The sequence below is a fragment of the Daldinia childiae genome (genome assembly GCF_008694065.1).
Source record: "Daldinia childiae strain JS-1345 chromosome Unknown Scaffold9, whole genome shotgun sequence".
NCBI lineage: Eukaryota > Fungi > Ascomycota > Sordariomycetes > Xylariales > Hypoxylaceae > Daldinia > Daldinia childiae.
Genome location: NW_022984650.1, coordinates 612,433 through 632,413, shown reverse-complemented (window position 1 = coordinate 632,413; position 19,981 = coordinate 612,433). Strand labels below are relative to the sequence as shown.

At 45.6% G+C, this 19,981-nt stretch overlaps 5 protein-coding genes across 5 annotated transcripts; 2 read left to right on the top strand and 3 right to left on the bottom strand.

Moving 5' to 3' along the window:
* Positions 1-798: 798 nt before the first annotated feature.
* GL218_07412 (uncharacterized protein) lies at positions 799-4,398 on the bottom strand (the record flags this gene model as incomplete). Its single annotated transcript, XM_033584165.1, has 7 exons — positions 799-1,745; positions 1,801-1,956; positions 2,016-2,063; positions 2,115-2,174; positions 2,235-2,423; positions 2,485-2,891; positions 3,002-4,398. 7 exons carry the CDS (start codon positions 4,396-4,398, stop codon positions 799-801), a joined length of 3,204 nt encoding a protein of 1,067 aa, XP_033432309.1.
* Positions 4,399-5,222: 824 nt separating this feature from the next.
* GL218_07411 (uncharacterized protein) lies at positions 5,223-7,317 on the top strand (the record flags this gene model as incomplete). Its single annotated transcript, XM_033584164.1, has 4 exons — positions 5,223-5,762; positions 5,824-6,019; positions 6,100-6,342; positions 6,407-7,317. The coding sequence occupies 4 exons, from the start codon at positions 5,223-5,225 to the stop codon at positions 7,315-7,317; spliced, it is 1,890 nt and encodes a 629-aa protein (XP_033432312.1).
* Positions 7,318-8,803: 1,486 nt separating this feature from the next.
* GL218_07410 (Bifunctional epoxide hydrolase 2) lies at positions 8,804-9,985 on the bottom strand (the record flags this gene model as incomplete). The annotated part of the gene is made up of 1 exon (XM_033584163.1): positions 8,804-9,985. One exon carries the CDS (start codon positions 9,983-9,985, stop codon positions 8,804-8,806), a length of 1,182 nt encoding a protein of 393 aa, XP_033432311.1.
* A 586-nt stretch (positions 9,986-10,571) lies between these two features.
* On the top strand, positions 10,572-12,434 carry GL218_07409 (Glutamate decarboxylase; the record flags this gene model as incomplete). The annotated part of the gene is made up of 4 exons (XM_033584162.1): positions 10,572-10,589; positions 10,658-10,893; positions 10,954-11,556; positions 11,612-12,434. The coding sequence occupies 4 exons, from the start codon at positions 10,572-10,574 to the stop codon at positions 12,432-12,434; spliced, it is 1,680 nt and encodes a 559-aa protein (XP_033432546.1).
* Positions 12,435-14,696: 2,262 nt separating this feature from the next.
* On the bottom strand, positions 14,697-19,229 carry GL218_07408 (putative RWD, RING finger and WD repeat-containing protein C11E3.05; the record flags this gene model as incomplete). Its single annotated transcript, XM_033584161.1, has 2 exons — positions 14,697-19,011; positions 19,069-19,229. The coding sequence occupies 2 exons, from the start codon at positions 19,227-19,229 to the stop codon at positions 14,697-14,699; spliced, it is 4,476 nt and encodes a 1,491-aa protein (XP_033432547.1).
* Between the last annotated feature and the right edge of the window lie 752 nt (positions 19,230-19,981).

The following is a 19,981-nucleotide window of genomic DNA, read 5'->3' as shown; positions in this document are numbered from 1 at the left end:
TCGAGCAGGTTCAGTTCTTTGCTCTGACTTAGTTTGTGTTGTGAGGGAGGAGAAAGTAAAAGAAAAATTAGGATGGACTAGCTGTAAATTTATTTGTGGCAGTCCCATGCTCAAATCAACCTGATAACCCTTAGTCAGTGTTGGTTGCTCTAAAACTGAGGGGATCGTGAGATTCTTAGTGACTAATAGGTAAGGCTAGGAGGCTTAGGACCCGCGAGGGGGTGAGGGACCTTCAGGACTGGTTTGTGTTTAGGAAAAAACTGTTGCAGCTGATGATAAACACCCGGTATGGTAGTGTCTAACATCTAACCATAGGAATTTGGCTCGTGGTACATTAGTATACGCATGCCTGATACCATGAGCGCAGCTATTCCTAAGAAGACTATTGCTTTTCATGTCTAAGGTTGGACACTTGTGGTTTAAACGGGGTCACAAAGCTTCACTGTCCTCAACAGTGAACAAGCGTTCATGCATGTTTGAAATCAGAAACGATGCTACTGTTAACGAAAAGGACGCCTAAAGCCTTTATATTGAATTGAATATCACAATGAAAAATGCGTTTTTTGCACGATATGCCTAGTAGATTTATTGAAATGTTTATCTTGGTAATATCGATGAGAGCACACTATTTAACCCCCTGACTTCACTTCTACTACACACCGAAGCGTCCAACTGCAATTTGATAAACGTCAACCTCTATTCTGATACGTCCTTCTCATCCGTTAGCTGGCTGCGCTAAAGAATGATCGCTGGAATAGAACCTATACCTCCATTTTATGAGTAAATTTTGTTTCCTGCCTACCTAGATGTCATACCTCCTGTATTTGTCCCGCCGCCAACAGTGGGTTCTGAGTTTTGCTGGGAACTCTGAGGATTAAATCCAAGCTGCTGGGAGTACTGCTGTTGCTGCTGCGGGTGAGAATACTGAGTCTGTGGTTGGGCCGTAAGGGGCCCTCCGGGCCATCCTTGTTGCAGTTGCTGCATGGTCTGCCCCTGGATATCGGGTGGCATCTGTGATGATGGGATTCCTGTTGGTTGGTTGTACATATGCTGTCCATATTGTTGAACTGGCACCCCCTGGTACCCAGTGTTAATAGAGGGCCCCATATTTGGTGGTGATGTGTATTGCTGCGCCAGTTGCCCGGTCATTTGGTTGGGCGTGTTAATACTTGAAGTAGTCGGCCGGGAGCTGTGCTGTTCAGTATTAAAACTTCGGGAAGCCTTCTCAGCTCGTGAAGCGAGCTTTCCAGGCTCGTTGTGCCCATAATTATCTCCTGCTCGAATGTGGTTCTCCTTCGCTCGTTCACTGCCCGTGATGCCGTATATTTCGCCAAGGTACATCGAGAAATCAAGATATGCCGTCTGCACCTTCTTGAAATGCTTTTGCTTCAGGAATACGGGTTGGTTGTCCTTCCTGGAGTCATATTGTGCAAGTGCTAGGGCTGTTTGACAGGCATTTCTAATCTGTCTTCCGTTCCACCGTCCTTGTTTATGCTCGTTGTAATGCAATTTAGCGAACTCAAAGACAGCGTCATCGTCAACATTAAATTCTTGCCCTTGTCGCTTGAATCTATCCTTGATAAGCCCGAGATTGAGCTCAAAAACCTTTACTGTTTTCTGTTCATCAAGGGCCGGATAGTGCAGACTAATGTGAATACGTGAGGCAAAGGCTTCGTCGAAATCGCCAACACGGTTTGTGGTGAGGAATAGAATACCGGTATAGTATTCCAGAATTCGAAGGAAAACTAAGCAGTAAAGGTTAGTATGCGTGTATAGCATTGCTTTTCGGAGCTACCTCACTTGCTACTAGAGCGTTCCGGACGAGATCCTTGCGCTCACGCTGTGCAAGAAATACGTCTGCCTCATCTAGAAGAAGAATACAACCCCATTTGCTAGCAAGTGAGAAGTTCTTTTCTAACTCCACTTGTACATCTGTTGGAGTGGTACCAAGATCACCTGGGGAATATGGCGTTATTAGTATCCTTAGCATAAAACATATTATATGAGCCACCCACCACAGGTAATTTGAAATAATGGCTTCTCAAAATGCTCTGCAACACCCTCTTAAAAACCGTCAGCATAGTATCAATGCTATGACCATAGTGATAGCATACCTGCTGTTGTTGTTTTGCCAACTCCTGGAGCGCCATGTAGAAGAACTATCAACCCCTTTCCTAATATCATATCAGCATATATACAAGATACTCTTTTTTTTCATCGTAGAAAGGGCCTACCTTTACCACGGACAAGGTCAGTTTGTCCGTTGCCCCTTTGTGCTGCTTCCCTGTCCTGAAAGTGTTGTGTGACCAAAGCCTCTACCATGTCTTTATGGCCTGGAGGGAGTACAAGTTGATCGAAGGCAGTCTTGATATTATCTCTATTCTGCTCGTTCTCGTATCGCAAATGTGTAAGGTCTAACTGCGCTGTTCCGGTGAGAAATAATTAGTAACTAGTAAAAGAACAGGAATCGCATAAAAGACGCACCCCATTTGCGACTCCTAAGCACGAAACCAAAGACACGATATGTCATGATGATCCGCTCATCCTCAGTAGGCTTGTATGCAGCATTAACCATCTCTTGCCAGGATCGGGGGTAAATAATGAGAGAGGGTTGCTCCGACGCTCGTTGTGGGAGTAGACTCTGGACGAAAGCCTCAGTAAGCCTCTTGTCCACATAAGAATCACTATGGACACTCTCTGCTGCACAGCAAGTTGCTTCGCACTGAAGCTCTTCTTCTTCTTTGCTTTCAGTAGATACTAGTGATATTTCGGGCTTCCAATCTTGATGGACAGAGAGTGCCTCATTAAAATCAACGACGACTTGACTGTCGACCTCCTCTCTGGTATCTAGGGTGAAACCCATATAGTACATTGGCTTATATGTTGCCACACTATAATGTATATGGTTAGCCATTTTTTCTAGAGTTTTACTCTGGGAATATGACCCAGTGGAATTGATAAATTAATAGAGGATTAAAAAATGACTCTTGATATTACTTACTGTAGCAACATTTTACTTCGATCAATTAGTCGATCACGAATCCCTTGGTCCGCACTAAAACGGAGAGGATATACTGGTAGAGACTTGATCGGTTTCTCTTCCTCGTATCGAGAAATTTTGAAAGTCTTCGATACTGGCCCGAATTGCTTTCCGTCAAAGTCTATGTACACACATTCTAATTTCAGTGGTTGTTCTGAGGACTCTTCCTCGGATTTCCTTAACCACCGAGCCCATGTCGGAATGGCCATATGGGTAGGAGTAACAACGCGAATCAATCTGTAGGCTTGTTTTTCTCCCTGTTCAAGAACAACAGTCCCCGGCTTGAAGAGGTGCCATAGATCATCAAATAAAATTTTCTGGCACTCGTCTCCAGCGATATAGTCCAATTTCGGTCGAATATCAGTGTCAAAGAAATCCAGAAGACATTCCAAGTGCAATAGTCTTATTGACTCTAGATGTAGCTCGTCGTTACTCCCATCTGTATCGGTAACCCCTATTGACTCGTTGGGCCCCAAGGCCTCGCTCCGCACCTTATCCGCAGCACTTTCGCTGGATGAGCCCTGATCCGTTAATGTTTCCGTAGGAGAGTCTAGTCTTCTTTCTTCTTGAACGCGGGCCACGATTCTTTCTCGTAGCGTCGAGCTGTGTTCACGGAGCTTTGGCTCATAACAAACTAGCGACTTGAATGGACGGAGAAATATAACTCCAGATAGCATCACCGGCATATAAGTATCGAAGTATTGGTTGAGAGAAGTTAATAATGACTCGGGAGTGATTCGAATGCGCTCCGGAAGTGGTTTTCGACCCGATCTGGCTGAATCTTTCATGTTGCCTACCACAACGGGAGTTTGATGACCGATCGCGACTTGCTTCTTCTCCTTTTTGACATTAAAATTGGTGACCGGGTCAAGTTCAGGTTCTCCAATCAAGACATGGATTGGTTCTAGAAGTTGTTTACGGCCGTCTCTTTGGAATTTTTTGAACTCAACCCAGGATAAGTAGCTTGGCTTCACCTTGGATCCATTAAGGATGAGTTGAGTCGCTAGTATTCCGTCCTCTTTTTCCGTTGTGGCACTGGGGTCATTCTTAAGAGGGACTGCTTCGACAGGGATGGGCCCAATTTCTTCCCTTTGTTGCAGACGTAATGCTGCCCGTGATCTCATATAATCAAGAAAGTATTGTAGGTCATTCACCTCTTCTTGGTCAAACTTATTTTCATCCTTGCCGAGGTACCTTGGAAGAATTCCCTGATCCATTTCAGATATTCTCTTTTCGATAGACTCCAGCTTGTCTACAAGCATGTTGTATTGCTCAAGCGGCACAGTTTCAGATGCAACAGCGTCATTGTTTTCTTCCCCAGAAGTAGTATCTACCTTAGAATCGCTGTCGGGTGCCATATTGCTGGCGTCGTTTAATACTGTCCTATTAGTAATTTCGAGATATTTCAAGAGTTTGAATATACTGGGATTAATATTGAAGGTACGATGGTCAAGCTGGGAATCGGTTCTTAAGAAATTGGCAGCTAATATTTGACTGCAACTAGGGAATCCTTAATAACAGTTGACACTATTGATATCGTCCTTATGTGTGGATGTGGCGTGTCGATCGGCCACGTAAAAGTAAGGCTCAAGCCGGTAATTACTTCGGCGAATCTTTGTATTTTGTTACACTTATGGGGTAGTTACTTAATGTGATCTATTTTTTCATTGGCTTGCCTGAAAAGCCGCTGCAGTTTAGAAGCAGGCTCTCGATTCAGCTGAGAATCGGGATTTGATCTCTCCTTCTAGGTACTTTAATAGAAGTAGGCTCTGAGGTATTTGTTCGGCTACAAGCTTTCGATTTAGCTTAGAACCGGGATTTGATCTTTCCATCCAGTTCGATACAAGCAGGCTCTGTAGTGTAGATACTACATTACACACTGGTAAGATATATCTCTACTGTAATGCATCCGAATGGTCACATTTGGATTAACTGACGCCCCTCATCTACCTTTACCGGCACGGAACTTGTCGGATTATTGACTGACTATGATATATAGCATGACTTTGCATTAGTCTCTATGACTGGATGTTAGTATAGGCCACATGTTGATAAAACGTTCCACCCCAGTTATCAGTCTTAAATACGTACGTGCTATACTAAACCCTACACCATCTAATATTGCGGGAGTTTTAGATCAAAAAGCTCTAAGTTGGAAGCTTAATTCATTTTCCTTGTGCCCATGGCATCCCAACAGCCCCAAGGGGCCATTGTCCCAAAGATTCAACTTCATTCGCCCGCTGTGGACTTTATCGAGAACCACTTGGCAAAAAATGATGAGGCTTTCAATTACCCATACGCCAAATTTGATCCAAAACGTGATAGGTTCATTGACGACACATTGCCTCTCACCCATGTGATACAACCACCCCGACCGCAAACACCACAGGTGGAGTCGATGAGATTTTGGACCGACATCTTGCCAAGCGCAATGAGCCGACTTTCAGAGATACCAGAACCAGAAGGACGCAGTAAGTCTGGCTACAGTATCAGAAACCTCTTGGATTGGATCCATGTAAAAGAAAAGCTAGAGCTGGCAAGGGAATGTTACGAATTTGAAAGCAAAGGAAATGATGCTAGCCCTGGCATTAGGAATAGAGCAAGAAAAGTGGTTAGAAAGATGGTCGATCGGAGTGTAGTCCCTCTGCAACAAGCGGCACAATTTGTTCCAGACGTCGATATTGCCTCTCCGATCGTGGGGGCCGTGAAGGTGCTTCTTGCTGTAGGTTGACTACCTCTAGTTTCAAGATTTCCAAGATTTTATTCAGTACTGACATTAGAAGGCCTATCGAAATGCAGCAGAAGTCCGTGGGGAAATCAGCACTGGATTTGACGATATGGGCGACGGATTTGCTACTATCGACTTTTATGTGACAGTGTTCCCCAATGACCAAAACATCATTAAAGCAGCAGAAAAGGTTGTACTCGCTGTGTTAAAAGCAGTTGAGCAAGCTATAGGGTTCTTTACCAGTCATCAGAGTATGTCATCTTTTACTTGTCAAGTACCTAGGGGTAAGAATACACTCTATTATCATATACATACTAAAATAAATGAGTAGTTACACGTGCTGGATCTGCGGTCCTTAAAGGTACAGAATATCAAAGGGAACTCAGGGATAGGCTTTGCGAAGTCAAAAATTGCATCAACGAACTAGATATACAAGGAGAAAGATCGCACAAGTATCAGAATGATCTCGCTAACCAACAGAACCAAGAAGAACATAAGATAACACAAAATTTTCTCCGCCTCGATGTTCGCAACCAGTTTTATTTTTTCTTGAAAATCTCCGAGCAGCTCCATGGTATGTGGGACTACAATATTTAGGTAACGAAAAAGTTTTACAGCAGATACTAACTCTTAGTTAGATATCAAGCGACAAAATGAGGTTATAATCTCATTCCAGTCGCGCAGCTGCAGCCCCCAGCCAGTGCTACCTCAAATTGAAACTCTAGATGAAGTATGGGAAGCGCTTCAAATACCAGATATTGACCATATTGACCTTAACTATATCACGAAGAAAGCTGGAAGTTTACCTTTTGAGGACAGGGGCCGGGCTGAGCAGGTGGTGGATACTAGACAGTTCAAGCAGTGGATGCTTTCCGATAAACACTGGATATACTCAGGCAACCAATGGGTTCGTCTCAGTCAGAACAATGATGTCTCAGGACGAACAATGAAGCTCCTAGTACACGGAGACTACGATTCAAACGATAACATCTCTCCGTTCTCCGTCCTCTGCGCATCTCTCATGGGAATCCTACGCAGCCAGAAAAACTTCATCAGTCTAGTATTCTTCTGCGGGCGTCATCTTGATGGTGACGAAAGCCCAGGATCTTTGGCTATGATCCGTAGTCTAGTTGGCCAGCTCTTACAGCAAAGCCCTTCCTACCCAAGTGGGTTAGCACAGCATGTTTCTATGCAGGATGTAAGAGGAGGAGACGTTCAGGAGCTGTGCAAACTATTTGGCTGCCTTATCAGACAACTACCTTCGACGGTCACAGTTTTCTGTGTGATAGACGGTATAGGGTTCTATGAGAGAGAACAGTACAAGGACGATATGGAGGAGATATTAGTCTTTATACTGAGCCTAGCTGAAGACGAAGAGCAGGGCGTCGATACGGCAATCAAGTTGTTCTTGACAAGCCCGCAGCCTACTCGATATGTGCGGGCCGTTTTTCAAGAAGGGGTATCTTTATTAAACATGGCGGCCGTTCCAGATGTTGCGCAGGGCCCCAGCTCGGTGCGTTTCAACAGACAGATCAGCAATGTAATATGAAAAGAAGACCTACAATATGTATCTTACACGCCTATGATAAAATTATGACTGTATTGTCATTTTGAAGTACGTAGGTAGATAGTATAGCTGTAGCTGGTAGGCTATATAATATGGTCACCGACCTGATATAAAGAGCATTAAGTATTATATAACTGTCGAACTTGGCCACTTATAGGATACTAGAAGCCTTTCCTAATAATTGATCAATCCAAAATAATTTGCTAACCAGTTCTTTTTCTATTTCCTATTTTGATAGATTTAAGTTAACCTTGGACATACGTGGATTCACTAACAGTCAACAGTCAACAGTCAACAGTCAACAGTCAACAGCTAACAACCAACTCGCATCTTCAGGAAGTTTACTTTAGCCTTGGTCTCTTCTCGAGGAATTACAATATTACCTATTAATATTAAAATTATCCAAGTGCTAAGCCAGCATCGTTTGCGAATACTACTTTTCCTATGCAAGTCTCGTGGCTTAATCAACATTTTGCGTGTTTGCTCAATTCTGAAACCGGACAAGAACCTATAATAGTATTGCTATATAAACAACTAAATATATCAAACTAAATACTTTATATCAGTTATCACATATAGGCAGTACTTAAGCCAAGTGAGAAAATTCACAAGAGTACTTGCATATAGTGCGAAAGCTTGGACCCAGCACATGTAGAAGGTGCTACGCCACGGCTACGACTACCGTTTGCTTTTTTTTTTTCTTTCAAGGAATCATATATATTTGATCGGACGTTTCGAAATCAAGCTGAAGTCTAGCAAGGGCATCTTATTGGAAGCAAGTCAGCCAAGGTGGAGCAGTTGTGTGCGGGTAGGTGCAGATAGGCAGGTACCCCTAGATATTTTCTGTTGTGGTAGGGATGTGACCTGGCACTTCCGTCCTTTATCACTTCGTTAGGTACGGTAGCTTGTAGTTCGTAGCTTGTCGTTGCTGCCTATTGTTTTTGTTGTTGTTTCTCGTTACCTAAGGTTCTGGATTAATGACGTGTTACCTACCCGTGGATCTCACTTGAACTTGGACATGTACCTAATATATCTCAATAACGACAACTGTTGCCATCATCACCGCAATAGTCAAGTGGTAAACACACTTGATTTTCACTGCCGCACTAGAGAAATGGTTAACTCGTCGGCCTCCTATTATTAGGATGAAATAAAGCCGAAGATTCCCGGTTCGAGTCCGGGGTGTGGTGCGTTCTTTTTTTATTTTTTTCCCTATTATTATTGTCTAGCCCCTTATCTTTATCGTCTATTATCCTGGATTATTTCTTCTTGATTTATTTTATCGTGAACCGTGTCATGAGGCCTTAGCACCTAGCTAGAAGTCATCATTCCATAAATTTATAGGCTTGCTGTTATTACTATTGATCACTATTAAAGATTGCGTTTGTATAAATGCCCTGGATATACAAACAGTAAAACGGTAAGTAAACGAGCACTTTTCATCAAATAGATCATCGACCACTAATTATCATAGGGTCTTAAAGAATGCTAAAATCTCCATAATCACAGCCTCAGGCTGTTCTTGCTGTACCCAATGCCCAGCACCATCCACAAACTTCGCACCCCTATAACAGCCCTCCTTAACAACTTGCGGGTCCTCATACCCCTCAAGCGCCCCCGGCTGCTGGTAATTACCCCAGTCCTGCTTCCCACTAATAAAAACACACGGGACCTCGATTCTGCGCCCTGAGAACAAGAGTATGTCTCGTGCCGACTGCTTCGTCGACGCCGTCTGCGCCCGATACCAGTTCAGCGCGCCTTGGAAGCCCGTCCGCTCCCACTCGCTGGAATATACCCTCATATCCTCTATTGAGAGCCATCGCTCTGTCTTATAATAGTTTTCGCTTGCCATGTTATATTCCACTGTCTCGGGCATCGAGTGCTCTGCTTGCATGATATAATACTCGGGCATGTGTGCTAGTTCCTGAGCGCTCCACTTCGTCAGGGGTTGCGGCTTGTTGGCTTCCCAATCTGCCGACTTCAGATGGAAATACCCGCGGAGGAATGATTTAAGGCCTTGTGATGGGTTCTCCCAGTCCCGGGCGGCGTTCGGGCTCGAGTTGTACCACTTGTAATGCTTCCGGGGCTGGGCAAGTTTCGCTAGCTCGGCCTGGATATCTACCTTCTTTATTTCCCCCTTTTCCCGGGGAGAGATAGGTTCCGCGGGCCGGTGGTGCGGATGGCTCATTTGAATGGTGGAAAGAAACATGTCTGGACGTATAAGCGCGGCCATGGCGGAGCTCACGCCACCAAAGTCGTGGCCGATGATGCTGTATACCGTTTTATACCCTAGACCATATACTAGACACACCAGATCACGCACTAGATTCGTGAAGACGAAGTCATTCAGGTCAACCGCCTCAAAGGGTTGTTTTTGCGGCCACCCTGTTGTTCGCCCGTAACCGCGTTGATCCATCGCGACGCAGTAGTATCCTGCTTTAGCGATTGCGGGCAGCACTTTACGCCATGAGTACGCGAGCTCTGGGAACCCGTGGCAGAAAAGCACGAGAGGTTTGCCAGGCTCGCCAGCTTTTAGGATGTGCCATTTAAGACCGCATGATGTGGAGCAGTCGATGTAGTCCTCCACGATACCCTCTGGTAGAGGTAAACCTGGCAGCGCCTCATTCGGTTGGTCTATAGTACTACTCATATTTTTTTTTTTCATAATTGAAATAAGCTAATATAATGCGCTAAATTATTCTAATAAAAGCTGTAGGATAGATATAGTGTTGTCTACGAAGTAAAAGGGGTCCGGTATTATCATTGGACCCCGCAGATACTTAGAAAAGGTATCTGTTAAAAACCAAACGTCAATTTACGTCAGCATGTAGTATCGTATTGTGTTGATTAAGACACTATATGTCTAGGTAGCCTATGATATATATCTAACACGCGTCAAAAATATACGGAATTAAAGCTTCATGAAATAGTTGAAGTGTATTGGGCTCACAATCCGGAAGACCTCCGATAAAATGAGCGAACTTGGTTTTTTTAAGGAGTAATTACGTCATTTTCGTCATAGGTAACCAACTTTCCAATTAAATCAATGAATCTACCTACTCTAAATCTTTGACTATAGGTGATAGAGTCATTGTGATGGAAGGAGCTCCAAGTAAATAATTCCACCTGTATTAGGTACCTAAGGTAGGTACTATGTATAAATTGAGACTTACGAAAGTCTTGGCTTTCAGTTTCTCCAACTTATTATCAAACCACTTGACTTGGCACAAGTTATCATGTCTTTAGCCCGCCATGTTAGTAGATCTGAACCCCTTCCTTATAAATAATAGTATTTATTATTATTTCGTTAACAAATTCTTAGATCGACCCAGAAGAGCTTGTTGAGCGTCTCCATGACGCCAACCTCACCGAGAATGGCCGACAGCTACGCCAGATGATGACTACTTCTCATCTAACACCTTATGGTACCAAATTTGCAAGCGAGTCGGCAGTGCCCAAGTATAGGCTTCCAAAGGAGGGAACACCAGCAGATACCGCCTACCAGCTAATTCATGATGAATTGGACCTGGATGGTAAACCAAATCTGAACCTTGCCAGGTATATACTTCCTTTCTCCTTAAACTCATATACCAGAAATATTTAACTAATATCCTCTAGCTTCGTAGGGACTTACATGGAACCAAACGCCACCCAACTGATGACGGAGAATTTATCCAAGAATCTGGCTGACAATGACGAATATCCGGCCATGATGTCTCTTCATGAGCGTTGCGTTAGCATCCTTGCTAACCTCTGGGGAGCTAAGAGGGGCGAGAAAGCCGTTGGGACAGCGACCACTGGCTCCTCAGAGGCTATTCACCTAGGAGGCTTAGCAATGAAGCGTCGTTGGCAGGAACATCGCAAAGCAAAGGGCTTAAATACTTATAGTCCAAATATCCTCATGGGTTCCAACGCGCAGGTCGCCCTGGAGAAATTCGCGCGCTACTTCGACGTCGAGGCACGTATTCTCCCGGTTTCTAAGGAGAGCAACTATCGGCTAGACCCGAATCTTGTGGAGAAGAATATCGATGAAAACACGATTGGCGTATTCGTCATTCTAGGAAGCACTTATACCGGTCACTATGAACCGGTGGAAGAGATCTCGAAAATTCTCGACGAGTATGAGGAGAAGACAGGCATCGATATCCCAATCCACGTCGATGCAGCATCTGGAGGGTTTGTTGCGCCATTCACTCATGCCCAAGCCGGCGGGCCGAAGTGGTGAGTAAAACTTCAAAGTCCCTTATGAAAACGTCTTACTAACATTCACTTGAAGGAATTTTGAACTTTCACGAGTCAAGTCCATTAACGTGTCAGGTCATAAATACGGACTCGTATACGCCGGCGTCGGTTGGATCGTCTGGCGGGACGAAGCTTACCTACCACAGCACCTAATTTTCGAGTTGCATTATCTAGGTGGTACCGAGAAGTCTTTTACACTGAACTTCTCCCGACCCGGTGCGCAGATCATCGTGCAATATTACAATATGATTCACCTCGGCTTCAACGGGTACCGCGAGATCATGGAGAATTGCCTCCGGAATGCGCGCCTCTTATCCAAGAGCCTCGAGGCTACCGGATGGTACACGTGTGTCTCCGACATCCATCGCCGAGCGACCGCTGCATCTAGTGTGATATCGGGCACGAAACATGCCGTCCTCGGCGAGGAGGGTGAAACCTCAGCCGACTACGTAGCCGGGCTGCCAGTTGTGTCGTTCCGACTAACAGACGAGTTCAAACGGGAGTTCCCACACATCAAGCAGGAATGGGTATCGCTACTCATGCGCGCGCGCCAGTGGATAATACCCAACTACGCGCTTCCGCCCAATGAGGATAAGATCGAAATCTTACGTGTAGTCATTCGTGAATCCATGAGCCTGGATCTCCTGGACCGTCTGATTGCGGACTTGGTATCTGTAACGGAGACTCTGATCGAGAACGATGAGGTCGACCTGTCGATCCTCCAGAAGCAGAAGCCGACGGGAGACAGCCGGCCGCGTAGGGACGCTAGTAAAGGGGGCCTTTCGGAGGAGTCCACTAAGGTGCTTGAGGGGAAGGCGGCGCGACTGGCGGAGGGTATTCACAGGAGCGTCTGCTGATATTTCTCTATGGTGATGACGAGTTCCCTTTCGATTGAAAGAGAATTCTAACGAGAAACTTGGGCATATACGATAGGGTTCTAAGACCCCTATCACGACTATCGCTTTGGAACCGTCTAGCCTGGGGCTTCTCCAATAGGATTTTTAAGCTTGACGATGACCCCCAGTTAGTAATATGGGATTCTATGGGAATATAGGGGTTACGTAACAAGAAATTGAGACACAACCGGTCACTGAGGAGTATTGTACGATATCAAATGCCAAGACCGAGATTAAATGGTATTTCTTAAGATGCCTGTCTACGTATGTCCAGAAAATCAGCGCCCCGACAGAATTGATTCTTAATTGCCTAAAGCAAATATGTGACGATCAGCAACGTCATGGTTACTTCTTCCGTAGCACATCCGCCGTAAGTGTATTTCCTAATGATTTCACCTACTTATTCTGTGGTTAAAGTAAACGTATGTATGTTCTTGCGAACCTTACTGAAATTATTCACTTTCTCAGATCTATATAGGCTAGCGATTCTCTCATACGCCCAACATAGATTACGCCTTGAAAAGGGAAGATGTATATAAGTGGATAGATAGATATATGTTCCGCGGAAGAATACACCTCTATGCGCGACACACCTGCATAATGTGCCTTAATAAATAAATAAGCACTTATAAAAAGCTTCGTCGCGATCTGCAAAAAAAATAACAGCAGCAGCGTCGTATTTATGTTACGACACCGAATACCTAAACTAGCATGGCGGACGTCCGCTGCAACGCCGCTTCCAGCCTCCCGGTTAAACTGAATATATCCCCTATCCCAACTGATAAAAACCCTGGTTTGCTGCGTAACATGTCGAAAAGTAAATAAAGCATAGTATGGAAGGATAGAGTAGAGCAGTCTGGAGTGTTCTAGAGAGCGATAGAACGATTAGGTATCTATCACTTACTCCCCTTACTACCTTGAGTAGATTTCCCGGCGCGGCGCCGTATACTCTAGACACGACAGACAGGTATGGGGGTGAACTCAGATATACATACTTCATGCCGGACTATTGTCTACCTACTTTATATATATATATATATACCAGGGGTTGATGGGTTAATATAGATATCCAGAGTGCCGAAGGATAAGCTTCAACCATATATTTATTAACCCGCGCAGATAGTTAATCTAGACGTCGATCTTCATTTATACGTGCATCTCGCAGTGTGTCGTGACGTGATTCTGTTTTATTTCCTACCTACGTATGACATGACATTGCTCGCTCCCTGGGTATTTATATAGGTTCGTGTTAAAGGTACTGGGTAGCTAGGCAAGGGGGAGTATATATGTAAAAGTAAATATAAATAACAAGCGAGGAGCGCTTCGAGGAGCCGCACAGCACGCCATAGCATCTATACCAACTACTAACAACTTTTCCCCACGATTTCTTATTGCTCAAGATGAAGGTATTTACTACACTTCTTATACCCCCCTATAACCTCCAGCTCCACCACCAGTTCTAACAAAAACCTATAGTACACACTATCCACCCTCCTCCCCCTCTTCCTCGCCGCCTCCGTTTCCGCCGCCAGCCTGCCCTTGACAAAGCGCATGACATGCAGCGCGGGCCTAGATAACCCGTGTCAGGACCTGTAAGTACTGCCTCGTTAACTTCTTTCCTTAGGTACCTTTCTTGTTTCTCGCCTACCAGACTCTTAGGTAGATGGCTAGCTATGCACCTAGTTAACTGACTTTCCGCAAAGATGCCAATGCTCCAGCGGCAACGTCGCTTGCCACTACGACCCCACGTCCCGGTGCGTGCAGATGTGCACGTGCTAGGCATATGATTCCACTAGGTAGTGGGAGGCTCGTGTTAAACTACATAGGTCTTAAATTAGCTGCTCGGTCCTCCATTTCAATGGCGTGGGAAAAGAATGAGGGGATGTATATTGACTGGTGTGAAATCAAAAGGACTAATTACGTTGAAATACCAACGCGAATATGGGCTGGATTTAATGTATACAAGACCATTAATCGACAAGCTTTTATTTCACCTCTGCGTCGAGTCTCTAGAATTAAGGGGAAGATAATTTGCTTATGAGTTTGATACTTGAACGTACCATAATAACACACCTAGAAGCCTAACTCACATTTTAAAAACCCTTATAAAGAACACGTTATAGGGAATTCCCCAATTAACACGATCCCCTCCTTCTTTTAAAATCAATTATAGCCTCCCCCGTATACTCATACACCATATCTATACAAATATCCAACGTACACTCATCGTCTACTACTTGGTCCCGAAGCCGACTTTCTCCTTAACGACGTTGTGCTTCCCCAATTGCCTGCAGATTTCTTGAGCTTGTTACCAAGGCTGATCCTAGCGGCCGACATTGGGTTCTGGGGCTGCGACTGGTCTAGGGGCTTGCCCTGTCCGTCTGCAAGGGGTATATATGCGCCGCTGGCAATCTTTTCCCAGTCGTGCCTATCTATCGAGCTGCGGTTGTAGATGTCGTATTTGTCTTCCACCTCGACATCTGATAGCTTCTGATTCTTTGTCCGATCTACGAATCCCTTAATCGAGGCCCATGTCTCGACTTGGCCATTACTTGATTCTTCAATGCAGTTGCACTCGTCACCAGCCGGACACTCGGTCTCGCCAGCGTCATGCCATTGTGCTATACAGGCCTCGTGGCTGGCACAACCGCATCCTAGGCAAGGAGGATAAAGGGCATCGATAGGCTCGTTGCAGAATACGCACAGTAGTTGCATCTGCGTGCGTTTGCAACGATCGCAAGTACCAACTGCACCTCCAAGTGACGCGCTAGCATGTGTCGACCGAATAGGATCTAGGTGGGTTTCATGTATGCGGCAAATACCAGTTACATCGATTCCTCTATCAGATGTAATCAACGACTGCAGCAGCTCCTTCTTGCCCAACACAATAGGCGAGTTGGCACCGTGATGTGAAGGGGAACTGTGGCTCACATTCTCCACGCTATGATACTCGTGGAAGCTGGCAGCCCCCGAACTTGCAAAACTCATAGCTTGAGGCCCAAGAGGATCCTCCTTGAGCACGTTGAATTTCAAGATCTCGAGTCGAGCCAACGGTTGTTTCCACATCTGTAGCATTTCTGCGTACGCATGGCGGTAGCTCGCATATATAGCGTGACGGGAAGGCTCGAGGAAAGGAACGCCAAGCCAGCCGTCGTCATCAAATATCGACTGGTCTTCCATTTCTGTAGAAATACCATAGCATAATAGAGGTAAGGTATCATCACTCCGTGCGTCATCATCAGAATACGAGTTACGTGCAGTGCCCGACGGTTCGGACGCAGGGCCTAGAATCGTTGAACTACCCCAAGTAATATTAGTTGGGGCAAGGTTGGACAAGAATGTCTCTCCAGGGCTGGGGCGTTTCCGACTAGGGGGTGATGTTGATGCAACACTCGCGAAAGCCCTAGGGAAGCTAGCTAAGCCAGCAGTTAGAGCAGTATTTGCACGACTAAAGAGCCTATTATCTGGAGAGGCGGCCAAGCTCTGGGTTGGATCGCCGTTCGGCTCATGAGGTGTCATCGTCGGTGGTGTCTCGCCACAGGAGTAAGAATTGGATTTTGGATCGCCGCCCCATGTTACTTCCTCTGAACCGTACGAGCCGGCAAGATTAACAGGTGTGTGTAATGTCTTGGGGGTAGAAATTGCCGAGTTGGCTTGGCTCTTATGATTATAGATGCTAGAATGCCAAAGCGACGCATCTGTGGGAAAGTAATCTAAGGAGAACGATGGTGCTTTCATAGGGAGAGGCGTTTCCGGCTGAGTGAGGTGTGATTCCGCGTACGCAACGCTATCCTCAGCCGACGACTCGCTGAATATGCACGAGAGCATAGCAAGCATCTGCACATCGGCCATCATCTCGAAGTAATAGAAAAGGTCGTCTATCAAACTTCTTGCGAGAGGATGATGCCCCCATTTGACTCGGCCGTTCAGCGCGGCGGTATTAGAGCCCGGAGATGATGAGCTGTTATCGCCGAAACGGGCGACAGCATCTTTTGCGATGACGAGTACTGATTCCCTGCCTTGGCCGTTACCTAAAAGCTCAAGAGGAATGTCTTTTCGAAGCAATAATGCTGCATAATTCCAAACGTCCACAAGATCGGACCGTCCATATTTCTCTGCTACATTCGCATTATGAGTGCACACATCCGACCCATCCCCAAATATGGAATATTCTTGAGCAAACTCTTGCATGGAAGGCAACTCATTGGCAACATTATATATGGATATAATGTTCTTAGGCTTGGCCGGACGACGTTTACTAGTGCCGGTACCAGTACCCGTGCCAATGCCCGTCCCCCCACCACTTGAGTGCATGGAATAACTGCCACTGAATGTCTTTCTGAAACGACGGCCCGGTAGATACCACATGTTAATCTTGTGCATATACGTAGTTTCTGAGTCGCTTGAGCTTGAGGAATCGTCACCATCTTCTGAATCAGATTGATCTTCCGTCGCTGAGATATCGTCGTTCGTATATCTATTTCTCGGGGCGGTCGACTCCTGCTGCAGCCTACCAAAGCCCGCAAAGCTAGGTTCCCCTTTAGGACGCTCCCTATAAGAGTCCGCAGTAGGAAAAAAGGAAATCTTGGCTTTTTCCTCCTTAGTAGGGAAAAAACAGACCAGCCTTCCATCATTCGAGAAGCGGCAGCCACACAAACGCGGCATTGGTGGTATAGTGGGTCTATTAGTAGGAGCAAGAGTAGCATCAAGCTCGGTGCTCGCGGTCAGCTCTTGGGACATAGTCGCGGAGCCACCGGCGGGAATATCGTTATCCTCTTCCTCACTTGAGCTCTCATCGGCGAGCCCACCGAAGTCGTCGTCTAGGTCCTTAACATTCTTAAAAAGTGAGTCGCTACTAGAGAGATCAACTTCTCCAAGAAGGTAACTAAAAGCTACCTCAAGACAGTTTTGTCGCTTCTTCGAGAACCGGCTTATCAACTGGTGGATTTCCTGTTCAAGTTTCTTATGCGTCTGGTCTGACATCAAGGCTGTCTTTTCAACCATGAATTTCGGGGCCCTTGATTTCGGGTAGTTCCTAGGGATGTCTACTCTGACCTTGATAAAAATGCTATCGCCGTCTGCGCCCCAGGGACCCTTTAGGGAAGCTCTGAGACTAAGAGAATCCATATCTACGTTATCCCATTTGACGTTTGGCATTTGTTGGTTGACGCGAACAATCTCTTCTTGTAGCGTTTCTGGTTCGGCCCAATGCTCGTCATGAAAGTTATGCCCAAACAAACCAGAGTCTCTGGATTCCTTTCTCTGGGACGCTCTGATGATCCCCGATTTCTTACTCATCGTGATGCCTTTCATCCAACCAAGCTGGTCTAGGCTCCGATCGATTACCTTCCCAGCGACAGTTTTCGCTCTCATCGAAGGGCCTTTCCAACTTGGTATCGCGCCGCCGGACCGATGATAGTTTGACGACATTGTCTGCATTCCCATAGTAAGGGCACTGCGACGAAACTGACCCCCGCCGCTTCCGGGGCGAGGATCGCTCATAGTAGCCGATCGCTTCTCTCTGTTAGCGTGGTCGTCAACGGCTCTATAAGTCTTATACGTAGCCCCCTTTCTCGTAATGTTGATATTTTGAGCTAGACACCCCTTTATATGCCCGACAGACTCTAGGGTTGGCTGCTCGACTCTGTGAAGACGCAATTCATTGTCTTCACCCCAAGATACGAGCTGAAATTCCCGATTGTCTATTCCGTCATCCGAGATTGACCCCCGAGCCCTCCACAGGAATTCCTTTACCTTATGGTTTCCATGCCCAGGAAAAATATTGCGTGGGTCAACAGCAGCATCCAATGCCTCCCCTTCGCTGCGTCGACCATCATATAAGTAGAGGTTTCCTGGGTCATTTTGAGGCATAGCTAGTAGACCATAACCGAAAGGGGTATGACGAGCACGCCATACAGGAAAGTCTGTCCGGATTATCCTCTCTGGTTCTTCAGATACGCTATAATCCCAGAATTTAATACTCTTATCTAAGGAACAAGTAACAATACTAGTCGCCTTGCTACGATTCCAATCAAGGCCGTAGATCTTGGAGGTATGCGCACTAATAGACTTAAGAGGAGTAGATGGCTTCCTCTCGTCCCAAATGTGTAACCACCTGTCATGTGATGAGGCGAGCACGTTGGGGTCTTGTCGATTGTACTTGACTTGGGTAGCTCCAGCGAACCAGTCGCAGAAAGTTAAGACAGGCTGCTTAGGTCTCCGCAAGTCCCAGCAATGAACATAACCATCGACCGCGCAAGTGGCGAGCATGTCAGGATGGTGAGCTGAAAAGTTGATGTCTGTGATTGCCCTACTATGACCTTGGAGAGAGTGCTCGATGGCCCCTGTCGCAGAGTCTTCCCTTAAGTTCAAATTCCAAACTAGACAGCGATGATTGGCCGTCGATGCCACCCAATAATCCCGGGCCGCGAAAGGCGACCATTGCACGTCGACCACCAGCCACGGGTGTCCATGACTACTTAATCGACGGGGTGGATTATAAGGGGCATCAAGATCGATGATGGCTAGACCTTCGGGGCTTTGAATATTATGAGTATGTATGAGTTATGCAGTAGATATAATCCTTTTAACTTACGATGCAAGGGCAACGTCGCGGCCACTTGGTGCTATGGTAGCTGATCCGACCAGTCCATCGACATGAATAGTTACATTAGCATCAAAGCTTTCGCTGTCGTAAGCGGACTTGGGAGCGTTCTCCTTGGACGTATCCAAGATACGGTCAAAATTCGAAGGCATGGCTGTTTTAATTTGTGGAAGGGCATGAGCCCACTAACGGAACATCGAATTCTCGATATATTTCGCATGACGTTACCGCCCATCCTCCATTCATTTGCACACGTTCTCTCAACTAGTATATCTCGCTTTCATCCTTCATTAAGTTGATTAGATGCACCAGACGCGTTTCTAGGTAACGAGTAAGATTGAACTACTGCGGGGCATCGTTGTGACTCTTAGAAAGGCCGATAGTATTAATATGATATCTCATGTAGGTGAAAAGAGATTCATTATATACATAAAGTAACATTGCAAGTAACCTTGAAGACTTGGAACCCTGATGGTGTCAGCGCGCAGGACGTCGCGATTCGTTATCGATAAAGCAACCTCAAGTTTAATATTAAGCCTGGATTAGGTAAGGTGTAACTGTTAACATGTCACTTGCCCCTCATCTATTGTAACCTTGAAATATTGTAACCTTGAACTTACTATCAAGCCACGATTCACGACTCTTTCTATAGATGTATAAGATCTGTTGGAATATCTGTATAATAACAAATTTAATATAAAAAAACAGCTTCAACGTAGTAAGCAATAAATCGGCTCAGGAATAAGCATAGATATTTGAGATAGATAGTTACTAAGCTGATAATGCGAATACACAGTTATATAAGTCATTAGGTATAAGTGAATCCCTAACAATTTACACATGTATTTCGGTGTGGAAATACCAACGTCCGACGAATGAGGGGCAGCAACTGAAGACCGTTAAT